At 48.6% G+C, this 14,969-nt stretch overlaps 1 protein-coding gene across 1 annotated transcript in view; it reads right to left on the reverse strand.

Annotated features, from left to right (window-relative positions):
• Wwc2 (WW and C2 domain containing 2) overlaps positions 1-14,969 on the reverse strand; it is a 160,048-nt gene that overhangs the window by 21,898 nt on the left and 123,181 nt on the right. The window contains exons 12-17 of the mRNA XM_021218885.1: positions 12,859-12,988; positions 12,398-12,478; positions 12,227-12,313; positions 7,311-7,503; positions 5,126-5,287; positions 837-967 (exon numbers count right to left, since the gene is read on the reverse strand). Of these exons, the coding sequence (XP_021074544.1) occupies positions 837-967; positions 5,126-5,287; positions 7,311-7,503; positions 12,227-12,313; positions 12,398-12,478; positions 12,859-12,988 (784 nt within the window). The remainder of the gene's footprint in view (positions 1-836; positions 968-5,125; positions 5,288-7,310; positions 7,504-12,226; positions 12,314-12,397; positions 12,479-12,858; positions 12,989-14,969) is intronic.

Consider the following 14,969-nt stretch of genomic DNA (forward strand, 5'->3'; position numbering starts at 1 on the left):
TGCATGTGTACATACATACACACGAGTGCAGACCTTACATGCTAACAGTAGTCCAATCACACATGACAGTATAATGACTATTCATAAAAATTAATCTGAATTCCTTTATACATGGAAACTACTCAAAATGGAGGCATTGGCTAAAATGTCTTTTTAGAGACTATAGCAGACACCTGGGAGCAGACAGACACACAGACACATGACCTGGTATCCTTGAAGGATGGGTTGCTGACACAGAAGAGGAAACCCAAGACCAATATTGCAATGGTAATAGTGACTTTGCCTAAGAACATCCTCTAGGAGAGAGAGAGAGAGAGAGAGAGAGAGAGAGAGAGAGAGAGAGAGAGAGAGAGAGGGAGAGGGAGAGGGAGAGGGAGGGGCAGGAAAGTTGTGACCCTTTAATACATCATGTTGTGGTAATCCCTAATCATAAAATTATTTTGCTGTTACCTCATAATTGTAATTTTGATACTGTTATGAATCATAACATAAATATCTGTGCTTTCTGATGGTCTTAGGCGACCCCTGTGGAAGGGCCGTTCAGACCGCAGGGGTCCCTACCTACAAGCTGAGAACCACCGCTCTGTAAAAAAAGGTTTCATAGCTTTCTAAATGAAAACATAGACAAAAATCAAATGCACAGCACACGGTAGGCACTGTTGCCGGCAACAGCGAAAGAGCCCAGCCAATGGGCTGACCCTGCCAGTTTCTCCACTCCGTCCTCTAACTCTCCAATGACAGGGAGAAGCTCCAGCCAGCACACGATGATGTCGCACTGTTTGCCACGGAAACTAAGAATGGCCCAAGTTCCCCAGAGAAAGGCAGCGGCCGCTTACCAGTCTCTCCCCGGACCTCGCTGCTCTGGCCTCAGCTCCTCTTCCTCCTCTTCATCCTCCTCTTGGGCCAGTTCTTGTTCCACAGCCAAGAGCTCCGCTGAAGTTCTTGCAAGTAAGGCTGACACAGCGTCCTGCAGAACGGAAACCATATGGCACTTAACACCAGATACTCCAAATCAGATGCAGAAACTCCTCGGATGCAGAAACTCCTTGGATGCAGAAACTCCTTGGATGCAGACTTACATTTCCAGCTGTGAAGAAACAGCTTGTAGTAGACCCAGTTCTCCTGCTGAGAACAGATATGAAAGCTGAGCAAAATGAAACCCAAAACAAACACAAACTCCCAGATGCTGCAAGGCAAGAGGACTGTCTGTCAGGGGCTGTCAGTCAGGGGCTGTCAGTCAGGGGCTGTCAGTCAGGAGCTGTCAGTCAGGAGCTGTCAGGGGCTGTCAGGGGCAGTCAGGAGCTGTCAGTCAGGAGCTGTCAGGGGCAGTCAGGGGCAGTCAGGGGCAGTCAGGGGCTGTCAGTCAGGAGCTGTCAGGGGCAGTCAGGGGCAGTCAGGGGCTGTCAGTGAGGAGCTGTCAGGGGCAGTCAGGGGCAGTCAGGGGCTGTCAGGGGCTGTCAGGCTGTCGGGCTGAGGTCCCAGAGAGAGCGAAGACAGAAGAGAGGTGACCACCACTGCCAGTGCTTCCTCTAATGGCATTTGTCAACCTAGCCATGAGGCCTGCAGGCTCAACAGATGGGCACCTGGAATGGCGGCCCTGCAGCCCACAGCGTGCAAACACATGCATGGAGTGCAGAGCTACCAAGGCAGTCCACAGAAAAGGGGCTGAGGAAATGAATGGTGAGTGGGCCCCACATTCCGTTACCCTGGACGTTTCTGTTCAGGTTTTGGCCTTCCAAAGCTACATCTGTACGAAGCCAGACACAGCGAAAGTCAAAACCAGCCGCTAGCAACCTAAACAGCCAGCAGATAGCTCATGCCTCTGGAGAGAGAAAACTTGGAATTTGAACCCCCCAGGTGACGCAGGCAACTTTCCCATGGTGTCATCTGCCTTCCAGAAGAGCGTCGGCTCCACTCTGCAGTATTTCAGCTGACACTTTTACAGCCCCTCATTCAATACGGCCACCATTCCACCAACAGCCAACCCCCCCCCCCAAACCAACAGACAACAGAGGCAGACCCACACATGATTCACACACTGCAGTTCATCAGAGACAGCAATTAAACTTTGACAACTCGCATATTAAAGAAAAATGGATGGAATTACAGATTCTTCTACTAGCGTGAAGACAAAGAAAACCACATCAATGCACAGGGAAACAGTTGCTGTAAGTCAGAGGAGAGAACCTGGTCAGCAGTGGGAGGAGACAGGACGGGGTCCACTCTAACAGTTTAGGTTGGGTCGGAGGCAAGATGACAGATCCCAAGGCCATGTCCATGGGGATGGATGGGAGAGAAGTCAGGACAAACAGCCACCAACAGAGAAGACAAACAGCTAAGACAGGTTTAGTTGGTGCCCCAGTCATGGCAAGGGAGGTGTGTTCAAGGACTCTGGCCAGTGATGTTCCTAACAACTGGGGAGAAGAGAAAACCAGGGGACAGGATTATACCGCTGAAAACTGAAGCCACAGGCTGAGCTGAGCACACTGTGAGCAAGAGTGGAACACGGTGCCTTACTGGCGTCTGAGGTAGAGAGACAGTTTGGTAAAGGAGTCTGAAGCCGAAGAGTCCCGACACCCCCCACGCTCTGATACCATGGCCACTGCCAGGACAAGCTATTTGGGGACCCTCTGACTAGGGACACAGGAAGTTGGTGGCAGAACTTGCTGCAGTCCTGATGGAGGAGCTAGAACACAGGTGGCCGGGCTCTGCACACCCTTGGAGCCCGAGGCACAGAGCCTTACACATCAACTGGCCTCCAAAGCAACAGAGGCAGGGCTGTAAGCTCAGCCCAGGGAAGTCAGCCTGGGGAAGCCTGGCAGAAAACAGCCCGACCACAAGACTTTCCTGGAGGCGCAGAGCCTGGACTTGGCAGAGATAGTTGGACTAACAGCCCTTCTTGCCACAACCTGTGGAGTCTGACTAGAAAAACCAGGGGAAAAAAAATCACAATACAAGGAGTAGGAGAAACCACAACCTCTCCAACCAGGACACACACTGGCAAAGAACAAAGTACTTTCTAGTTCATCTTATGGATTGTTTAGGATTGATTATTTTTATATTATTAAATATTAATCCTTTAGAGTTCAAGGAATAGAAATGCTTAGAACTGCAGACAGACATGGCTGGAGAAGGAACTTTTTTTTTTTTTTTTTTTTTTTTTGGTTTTTCGAGACAGGGTTTCTCTGCGTAGTCCTGGCTGTCCTGGAACTCACTTTGCAGACCAGGCTGGCCTCGAACTCAGAAATCTGCCTGCCTTTGCCTCCCAAGTGCTGGGATTAAAGGCGTGCGCCACCACGCCTGGCGAGAAGGAACCTTCTTAAGCCAAGGGACCAATACATGGAAGGGGCTGGGGCGATGGCTTAGTCAGTGCAGTGGCTGCCTTGCTAGCACGAGGCCTGGATTTGATTCTCTGAACCCATGTGAAAGGACATGGGTACGGCACGCGTCTGCAAGCACAGGGCCACCATACTGGTGCTGGGGAGGCGTGGCCATATGGAGAGGCGTGGCTATATGGAGAGGCGTGGCTATATGGAGAGCCCAGCAAAGTCCAGGCCAGTGAGGTCCTGTCTCAAAAACCAAAGTGAGAAGCACTGGAGGAGTGGAGGCCCGCGCTGGCTGTCCCGTGGCCTGCACATGGAAGCTCTCGTGAGTGCATGAACACATGCATACACCACAGACCTGCACACAAAGGGGAAAAGCCACGAAACAAAGCGGAGGGTCGCTAGAAGCCTTAGGGAAAAGGCCAACACGAATGCGAGGGCGGGGACATCAGCCTTTTGGTGAGCAACTCACCCCCAGGAAAACCCAGAATGATGTAAACCCTGAAAGGAGGAACTGTCCATCGAGGCTGCTATACACTGCACAGTCTTCTCTCAAAACTGGTGGGAACACATGCACGCATGCACTCGTGACAACCTCACTACCATCGTGGGAACTCTGAGAATTCCTTCCCAGTTTTCCTGTCTTCTTCCTCTGGGAAGGAATAAATCACATAATCAGAGCAAAGAAACCAGTGACCCCTTAACACTCGGACAAACAATCCAATCAGCCCCCGGCTGCCAACGGGACCTTAGGAAACAGCACCCCCTCAATACCCTAGCTCACCAATCAATGCCGGCTAGCTGCTCCTTTAAAAACCGAGCCTGACCCAGTGGTTGTCTGCAGAAACCTGACACAAGTAGAAAAGATATCCCAACTTAGAGTCAGGGTCTGGAAAGTAACCCAGACGAACCCAATGTCAGCTATCAGGCGACTGCGTCACACCACAGTCTGTGGGTGTCTTAGTGACACCCACAAAGACTGTGAATAGACACCATGACCAAGGCAACTCTTATAAGGACAACATTTAATGGGGCCTGGCTTACATTACATTACAGCCCATTATCACCATGGCAGGAAGCATGGCAGCATCCAGGCACACACGGTGCTGGAGGAGCCCAGAGTTGTAGCTTTTTTGGGGGGGTGGGGTTTCGAGACAGCGTTTTTCTGTATAGCCCTGGCTGTCCTGGAACTCACTTGTAGACCAGGCTGGCCTCGAACTCAGAAATCCGCCTCTGCCTCCCAAGTGCTGGGATTAAAGGTGTGCGCCACCACGCCTGGCGAGTTGTAGCTTTTAACGGCTGAACATCTCTATAACCTTTCAGATATGAACTCAATTATAAGAAAACACTAGTTAACACAGTTAAATATGAGCTAAATTAAGATGATCTCGTTGCAATGAGCATGTTCCTAAAAAGACATAGGTACCAAAACAAACTCCAGACCAAAATTCTGAGTCAGAACAAATAAAGACATTGAATTTTCAACCAAAGACCAGGTGCCGAGTGGACCCACCAGACTTTAAGAAATTACTGTTGATGTTCTCTCAAACTTCTCCTAGATGGAGATGAGGAGGGAGTGCTTCGGCGCTCGTCATGTGACAGCAGAGGAGCTGGCTCAGTCGGCAAGGCGACTGCGGTGCACCAGAACCTGAGTTTGGGAGTGGCGGTCAAACCCGTGTGATCCCAGAACAGACAGACGCACAGGAGCTGAGGACTGGCAAGCAAACAGAGGGCCAGCAGACGCCTGCCCTCTGCAGGCTGTGCTCCACCGCACACCACTGCTATTCCCAGCTCCAACTCACCAAGTCTATAGGGTCAAGCGTAGGCTGCTTAGAGCGAGCTCCAGGGTCCTCGTTTCTGTCTTCATTCTTGCCAGGCATTTGCTTGGAAGGAAGCAAATTATACCACAGCATGAAGATCTCATTGGAAAATGGTAAATCCGCCAGGCTGATCTGTGTCCCAGCCTATGGGAAGTGAAGAAAGGAAGGAAGGAAGAGAGAGAAATGAGAAGTTTAAATTAGTATTTCTTCTCTCTGGTAAGATAAAGACGACTGGGTGAGCAGAAGCAACACACTCTTAGTGACATCTGGGGCTGGCTGTGGGCGTATGTGTATGCATGTGCAGTGGTCAGACTGTGAGACGTTTTCCTCAGTTTCTTCTTCACTGTTTATTTATTTAGGAATGATAGGGTCTCACTGAACCTCTGGCCCCCAGCACTGGGGTTAAGGCACATGGGTGCTCACGCATGCGCAGGAGAGCCTACCCTATGGGGCTACCTCCCCTCCTCAACGCTGGTGGTTTTAAAACCTGGACAGATTTATATCTTCAGCTGTGGCTCAGTAAGAAATAATGCCCAATTGAACTGCCCATCCCGGGACTATTTTGTAATGTTAAATATCCCAACTAATTTCTCCAATGACTAAGCACACAGATTTTTCTGAACGTGGAATTAAATTTAGAAGAAAAAAAAAAGGATAAATGACTAAGTTGAAACCACAGTACTCCTTTTAATATGTCAGAAGAATGACTTGATTATTATAAAATACCATTATAAAGAAGCTTAAAGACATTGCTCTTGAATGAGAATTTAGCAAGTTTTCTTTGGATCTGTGGGTCACCAGAGTGTAAAAAAAAAAAAAAAAGGAAATGGACTTGCGATCCCACCAACTCAGTCAGAGTCTAACCTTAAGTGCACTGCTTCTTCAAGGCTACTGCCTAACACATTTATTAATTCTACTGGAGCCTTTGAGACATACATACACATCTACTGTACTGATAATGTCTAATGCCAAACAGAATCGTCTTGGTTTCTTTCTAATTTTATCATGAGATAGTATTAAAAAAAAAAAAACCCACCCAGGAAAACTATTGTCCTTCTTCCTGTGGCTACCATTAAGTGTGCTCATCCTGCACAGACCCACACAGACCCAGCTGTTTTGACCATGTGTGCGCTGTCTGGTTGCCTGCATTTGCACCAGGTACATGGAGGGAGATGATGATCTAACTGTGCACAGCAGTGTCCTAAATACAGGCTTACTGAATTGAATCGCAGAGCAGTAATACTTCTATCTAGATACTCTAATACAACGGAAGGGCACACGGGCTGACTAAAGGAACCACACACTTAGTTGTCTTGCTTGCTTTCAGTTTTTTTGTTTTTTTTGACAGAGGGTTTTTCTGTGTAGCACTGGCTGTCCTGGAACTCACTTTGTAGACCAGGCTGGCCTCAAACTCAGAGATCCCCCTGCCTCTGCCTCTCGAGTGTTGGGATTAAAGGCGTGCGCCACCACCACCACCTGGCCACTTAATTTCAATTTGAATCAATGAATTATGGATGGGACGGCTTTGATATCCAGCTCCAGCATCTAGGAGCATAACCCACTTAGGGCGTTGATTATGGGAAAATGGAGGTAACTGAATTTTCCATCATCAAACTTCCATGTCATTGCTCCAGGCTTAAAGGAGCCTAACACAGTGAACACTGCCCACAAGCCCAGCATTGGAAACTGCACATGTTCTCCACAGTGACAGCCGCAGCAGAGGCCAGAGCTCTTCCACACTCAAAGAACAAGAGCAAAAAGGCAAGCTCTACAGAACATTATAGCTTATAAGCAGAACTTAAAAAATCTGGAATGACAGGAAAAACATTCTAGAAAAAAAAAAAGAAAACCAGGACTGGCGAAGTGGCTCAATGGGCAAAGGTGCTTGCCGCCAAGCCGGAAGACTTGTGCTTTATCCTCAGAACCTATGTGGTGAGAGGAGAGAATGAATTTCTTTCACCAGCGCATCCGTGCCTTGGCACATGCACACACCAATGCCCGCTCCCAAATAAAGAAATAAACACTAAAAAAAAAAAAAACAAAAAACCAAAAACCAAAAACCCAGAGCTGTAGCTGTTGTTGGGGAAGTGGTAAGCAGAGAATGGCTTTGCAGGACGGGGGGCACAGTGTGATCGAGAGTGACTAGGATTATGGCGACGGTGCCTACCAGGCATTCTTCCCTGCGGTGTTTACTGACAGAGCAGAGATCGACTCTCAGCGTCTTCTGTTGAAGGGCTACCTGAGAAATGGCCACCCTGAACACATCGTTGTACAGCACGGATTCGGTGGGGGGATGGACTTTTGTTCGAAACAGACAGCTGACATCCGCAGAGGAGGGAAGCAGAGCAACCCTAAAATACCTGCCAAGAATAAGCATGGAATGAATCTCATGGGTACATCAATTTCAGTAGACTCACAGCTATCGTTTGCCGTTAGCTACGAAGGAGAGAAATGGGAAGCACAGAGAGCATCATCAGATGAAAGAGCCTCGATGAATCCCAGCTCAGCCTCATGCGCTCTGCTCTTAACCCACCTGAGCCCACCGGGCCCCTGAACACAAAACATCCAGTCTGCAGTCACCATGAGACTGCAGGAAAGGCACTATGGGAAAGCAAGGAGAAAGAGTCCACAGAACGGACCTCCCTGCATCCATCAACTCAACAGTAAGCTGCTTCCGAGCTGGAGAAGGTGGGGACACACTAGCGCAGATACGTGTGATGTTCTCTCCAAGAACCCTCATTCTGAGCGCCAAACTGAGAGTGTTGATGGGCAACCCTAGGGATGGAATATATTACCACACAGAGAGAAAGAAGGGCTACAGAGCATACTGTTAACAAGACGGAAAACAGATGAAGTGGCGGTTCAAAAATATCATTGTCTAGCATCTCTGAAGGCGCAGATGTGATAGACTCTCAGAGGATCTCATGCTGTGCAGATGCAGAACAAAGTGTGCAACAGCAGTGACTCCAGCGCTCCTCAGGGAGCGAATCCGACACCCCATGAACACTCACAGTTCCAGGAAGCAGCCTGTGGTATTCTCCTCCGAATTCCAGGAAGAGAAACCCGCAAAATCTCCCCCTTTCAATTCACACTCTTGTCTAACTTACATTCTAAAATATGTCAGTTTTTTCTTTCTAGTTAGGAAAAAAAAAATCTGTGAATTCGATCCCGTAGTTGAAAATTCCATGTTATTTTTAATTCTGTATCAACATTAATTACAAAGACCGAGCACTAGACATCCTCTGGCAGCCAAGGAAAGGCTCAGCACCCCCAGAGGGCTGCAAGCTCTGCGGGGTGGGGGGTGGGGTCTTCATGGAAAAGCAACCAGTCAGAGAGACAAACACAAGGAAAGGATGTCTGTCCCTTCAGCCTGCAGCAGGTTCCAGCTGCTCTGTACCCGATCCCTCTGGCTCATCTCAAATGTTTCCATACAAGATAGGACTGAATCAGTGACCTTCAGAAAGCGAAGGCAGGCCTGGAGAGATGGCTGAATGGTTAGAGCAATGGCTGCTTTTCCAGAGGACCCTGCTTCAGTTCCTAGCACCTTCATGGCAGCTCACAACCAGCCGTCACTCCAGTTCTGGGAGAGCCAATGCCCTCTTTTGGCACACATGTGGTACATTGACATACATGCAGGAAAGGACCCGAACATTAAAATAAACGTATTTATCTTCCTCTTCCTCATCATTATCCTTCACCAGGTTGCAGTGTCACACGCCTTTCATCCTAGCACAGTGCCTGGGAGGCAGAGGCAGGTGGATCTGTGAGTTTGAGGCCAGCCTGATCTACAGAATAAGTTACAGGACAGCCAGGGCTGCACAGAGAAACCCTGTCTCGAAAAACCATCCCCTCGTACCTCCCCAAAACAGTAGGGCATGGGGACTGTAGGCAAGGGCACTGTGTGGTCCATCCTGCTAGATAAGACCTCTCCAGAGCCAGTCCTGTAATAACGTGGCTGTTACCAACCAGCTGAACACCGACATTTGTCATAGTCAGTACTAAAATGAAGTTCTCGAGCCAGGCGTGGTGGCCCATGGGCTCAATCCCAGCACCTGGGAGGTCACAGGAGGCTCAGGTATCTGAGGCTAGCTCAGAACACATGAGATCTTATTTCAAAAACTAAAACCATCTTTTTTTAGAGAGATGAATATATATATATATATATATGCGCCAAATTTTTATTATCCATCCATGTGCTCATGAAATTCAGCTCTAGAAAAGTAAAGTCACAAAATTTTCAGGAAGATGGATGGACTTACAATATATAGTATTAAGTCATACACTATCAGGGAAAAAAAACAACATGTTTTCAGTCACATGCAGAATCTCCCGAACAATATATGTATCTGTGAAACACATATACATGTGGGTACAGTCTAGTAGGTACAAAGGTGAACAAGAACGGCTAGATATGAACGGGAGAGGAAGGACCGAGGACAATGACGCATGGAAGAGGACACAGAGGTCCCGACTCAGCTGTGGTGCTTTCAGTTTTGGTGATGGCTAAGTGAACAAAACCAGATCTGATACGGAAAATACCAAACCCAGGGTGAAGCCGCCCAGCTACCGCTGCGTTACACAGTCTCTGGCTCTGGTGAATTTTGGTTGATGATTTCTTTCTTTGTAACTTTTTAAATAATAAAGTTTAAATTAGAAAAAAGAAAGGAAGGAAAAGAGGAAGAAAGAAAAAAAGGAAGGAAGGAAGGAAGGAAGGAAGGAAGGAAGGAAGGAAGGAAGGAAGGAAGGAAGGAAAATAAAGTTAAACAAAAACCTCTCAAAGTCGCCTCAGAGTACTGCGTGCGGTTGATACTTCAGGCAGTGTCAACATTCAGGCTTAGGCATGAATTTAAGAAAATGTTACTGCATCTCAGGAAAGTCCAGACCAATTAGACAAGCATCTGTGATCACTTGCTGCTGTATCAGAAGCCTATGCTACACACCAGCTGGCTGAGAGCCACCACTGCCCCTGAGTTACCCTCTAGGCTTCAGAGGGTGAGGGTGACTGTCCCTCATGGGTGTAGCTGAGGAAGAACACTTGTGTGTAAGAAGGGAGCACTGACTGCTCTTGGGGAGGACCCTTGCTTGCTTTCCAGCACTCACACGGTGGCTTTTCGAACACCAGGAACATACACGGTGCACAGACATATATACAGGGAAACACTTATACACATAAAATAAAATAACTAAAAAGAAAGGAAGGGGGCTGGAGATGGCTCAGTGGTTAAGAGCACCAACTGCTCTTCCAGAGGTCCTGAGTTCAATTCCCAGCAACCATGGTGGCTCACAACCATCTGTAACAGGATCTGACGCTCTCTTCTGGTGTGTCTGAAGAGAGCAATGGCGTACTTGTATACATAAAATCAATCAATCAATCAATCAATAAGGAAAAAAAAAGCAGGGAGGGAGGGAGAGAGGGAGAGAGGGAGGAAGGCCATGGGTGTGACATGCTCAGTGCTCAGTCCCCATAGTCCTATTACTCTGACCTGATTCACTAAGGAGCCACTGACAACATACTCTGGTATCAGACTGCGGATGAGAAGGCTCAAATGGTGGATAGCATGAAGCCTGTCTTCACCAAGTGCTGTCCATTGTGTTGATGCTTGCTAACCTTGTTAACCTTGTTAATGAAGCGGTCCCCTGGGCCCACTCTCCTCCTGAATCCTAATGCCAGTTTTGATGGCTGTCACTGGATGCTCAACCACTCGGTCTATTTTTCTGTAACTCTGCCTCTGCACACCCCACCCCTCTCCCCGGGATGATGGAAATATGAACCATGTTGGGAGAACAACCAGGACTCTTTTTTTTTTGGTTTTTTGAGACAGGGTTTCTCTGTGTAGTTCTGGCTGTCCTGGAACTCACTTTGTAGACCAGGCTGGCCTCGAACTCAGAAATCCGCCTGCCTCTGCCTCCCAAGTGCTGGGATTAAAGGTGTGAGCCACCACGCCCGGCACAACCAGGACTCTTACACACACTGTTTAAAGTCCTGGACTCGGGCTGGAGAGATGGCTCAGTGGTTAAGAAGGCCCTGAGTTCAAATCCTAGCAACCACATGGTGGCTCACAACCATCCATAATGAGATCTGACACCCTCTTCTGGAGTGTCTGAAGATAGCTACAGTGTACTTACATATAATAAATGAATAAATCTTTATTGTTAAAGTCCTGGCTTCTGAGAAGACATGGCCGTTAAGAAAACAGCCCCCTGGCTAGGCTCCACCCCTGTACTGCCATGTTCTGAGAGAAGGTTCAAATGCCAAGCAGACGTGCACAGTCCCTTGCCCTTCTTAGAGTCACTGGCTCTAGGGGGAACTGGTGGTTAAGAACTCTAGAAATCAGCCGTCCTAGGAAAGAGCCCCACGCCAAGGGTCAGTGGAGAACTCCATTAGTGCTTTGTTGGGGTACAACTGCATTGAGATACTCCTGCTCGCTGGAAGCAAGCATGCAGTGCTAAAAGCACACGCTTTCATATACCATAAAATGTTTCCATGGCGATGCTTAACTTAACCACTACTTAGTCATGTATGACATCAGAAAAAGTGTCTCTAAACCAATAGTAGTAACTGCTACACAGTAACAAAAGTTAAAATCAGATTCCCAGCAATCAGGCCCCCACACGTCCTGTGGTGGAAGAAGGGACGGCGACCTGTTGACTGCTGGCCACGCAGCCGTGCTCTGAGCGGGACCTGGCCCTGTTGGGTCTCCGCACACGCATACTCTGCTTCGTCTTAGCTGCTGTTGGGTCACGCCCAATCATCCAGCTGCTTCCCCTCACACCTTCACTCTTTAAAAAAGATCTGTTTCATTTTTACTTCTGCGCATCTGCGTATCCATGTACAGCTGTCTGCAGAGTCAGAGGCGGGTGTTAGAGGCCTGGAGCCTTAGTTGCAGGTGTTTACCAGGTACCAGGGAAGAAAACGTGGGACTGAGCCCTGGAAGAGCAGCGGGAACTCCTACCCACTCGCCGTCTCCCCAGCTGCCCGCCCCCGTCCCCGTATCTTCATTTTGATAAGCTGTGTGATCACCAGCAGGACCACTGTAGAAAATTTTAAGTCCTCAATTTGTTCCCTGTACTGACTTCACTTACACTTTTGAAGAATGAGGTATCAAGAAGGCATGAAGATTTCGGAGTTGTGCTATAATCACCATGAAACTTGAACTCTTTGTATCATATCTGCCGAAAGAGACAAAGAATCAAACAGGGGAACCACAGAGGAGCCATGGCCAGGACCCTCCTCCCCTCTCCCTCCTGCGTTACCTGAGTCCTATCTGCACCTGGGCAGTCTCCACAACGGTGACATCCTCTTCACTGAAGGGAACGTCTTCGATTTCACCAGGCCTAGGGACCGGGAACAGGTGGACAGTCGGTTAGCAGGGATCCCGATTATGGCCACTCGGCTATTCTTTGCCTTCCACTCCCATGGAGTTACTGATCTGGGCAAGAATCAGGTCTGACTCCAACTTCAAGTGTCTGGAATTCCTAAGCGCGAGGGGCTATCCCATTACCCTGGGGTCTTTCAGATGTGCACATAAGGTACTTCATGTGCCAACACGCATTGGCCAGTCACCAAGTCAGCTGCCAACCCGGACACCTGCTTGCCACTCCCATGGCTGGTGGGGTGTTTCTGGCAGGGGACCACTTCACCTCCCAGTATGCACCAGCCTGGCTGACAGGCACCCAGGGACTGAATCCCCCCCCCCCCCCCGCTGGTTCCTTACTGCTTCATGGAGGCTTCGTAGACCCCGCTGTCTCCTGCCACAGATTCATCGGAGGCGGCAGCAGACACCCGCGCGGTCTTGTCTCCTCGCAGATGGAGTGCTCTTCTTTTGGGTAACGACTTTTCCACATCTAAGGTGGAGAAAATGATCACATCATTAGTTTCTTGTTAGGAAAAGTGTAAAACACATCATAGACACACATGCAAAGTACAATTTGCTTCTTAAAGACAAGAATATTACTTCCCGTAGTCACAGATGGGGGGAGAGATATGCTTCGATTCATAGGGCCTGGGATTTGGTTACTTGGGGAAAACTGTTTTTGCTTCTGTCTAAAGAATTATTTTTAAAATATTTATGCGTATTGAGTGTTTTGCCCGCATTTATAGAAATATACCATGTGCATGCAATACCCACGATGACCAGAAGATGACAGTGGATGTATGGTCGGGAGTTACTGGTGGCTGTGGCCACCATGTGGATTCTGGGAACTGAATCCCAGTTCTTTGCCAAGAGCATCGGCTGCTCTTCACCACGGAGGCAGCAGCACTCCAGGCCCTCCTCCATTAGATACCAATAGAAGGCACGCTTATCTAGGTAAGCAAGTGTGCGCACGCGTGTGTATGATGCACACGTGGAGGTCAGAGGACAACTTGAAGGGGCATCTCTCTCCTGCCATCATGTGGGCCCTGGGGATGAAACTCACACCCATCTCACAGGTCCTTGCCCTACATTACTTTAAGGCAAGGGATATATAATCCCCATTATCCCAGGTTCCCTCTCTGCTTCAGGCTCTCATGAGCCACTACAACCCTGGCTAAGTGAGCATGGCTCCCATCAAACACTGCTGCTACTCCTACTTGGACTACTCCAGCTACTGAAGGGTTTGCCCTCCACACAGACTGCTCCGTCCGTGTTACTCTTCTCTCAGAAATGAAAGAGAAAACTTCTTTGATTTAGAGGAATTCTCACCAGCTAATAATATCACTAAAAAACAAAACAACTTTTTTGTGCTACTGAATCTTTAGCTGCAGCTACCACTTAGGGCTTTTATCTCTAACTCATATTCATACACCGGCATCCTGCAGGGAGCAAGGAGCACACGTTTAAAGCTTGCTCTGTACTGTAATAAGCTGCAAGCCTGCGGAGTGACTTTCATCCTCCAGTGAGTGAGCCCGAGCCACTGGCGTGCATGGGTGGGTGGGGGTTCTGAGTCGTGACTTTACATCCCGTTAAGATGTTTAAGTTTTAAGGCTTCAGATTACAGGATTGATTGCCGCATCCTCTCTTTTATTTCTGCAGTTTTTTCCTTGATGATGAAGTGCCTTTCCTTTGCCACCCCACTGTGTGAGGGGCTGGAGGTGACGACATGATTTATTGATTACCCCCAGGAATAAGGGCGGCAGACTGAAAACTGACTTTGACAATGACGGAGACCGACTGTGGGAAGACTTCATAGTTATTCCACCTTGGTTTCTGTCATCCAGCAGGGATTGGTGCAGAAGAGCAAACTGACTAAAACAGGGACTCAGCTTCACGACATAGGGCCATGAAGTGTCCTTCTAAGTGCACCCTCCCTTTAAGAGGTGGGACACCACTCCTGGAATAGGCCAAGCACTGGCGCCCTGAACAGTTAGCCTGGATGCTCGGATGGCATGCCTTCTGCAGTTTTCAGACTGGAAATGGGAAGCTCACCGCAAACAAAGCCCTCATGTGCACTTCTTCCAAGTCTTGGGGTACAGGATGGAACCCGGGGCATCAGGTATCGCAGGCAAGCTCTCTGCCACTCAACACTAGGCCTAGCCTTTTAAACAGCAATGCTGTGTAACACGTAGAAGGTTGGTTTTTTTTTTTTTAATGTCTCATGGGAATTTCCTCCAGGCACTGTCTCAAGCAGCAAAGTCATCGACACAGGCGCAGGCACAGGCGCAGGCGCAGTGAGGCATCCACTGCACGTCTTACACAGGCCCCCAGGAGGTCCCACAGTGGCTCTCTGGTATGAGAGCCACTATGGACACCTCTCCCATGTGTTTATGTGCAAGTGTGTGTGTGTGTGGTCTTTTACTTTACACAGGTACTTAAACTGTAGTGTTGGCACCTCTCTTAAAGAGGGC

The sequence above is a fragment of the Mus pahari genome, chromosome 19, assembly GCF_900095145.1.
Source record: "Mus pahari chromosome 19, PAHARI_EIJ_v1.1, whole genome shotgun sequence".
Classification (NCBI taxonomy): domain Eukaryota; kingdom Metazoa; phylum Chordata; class Mammalia; order Rodentia; family Muridae; genus Mus; species Mus pahari.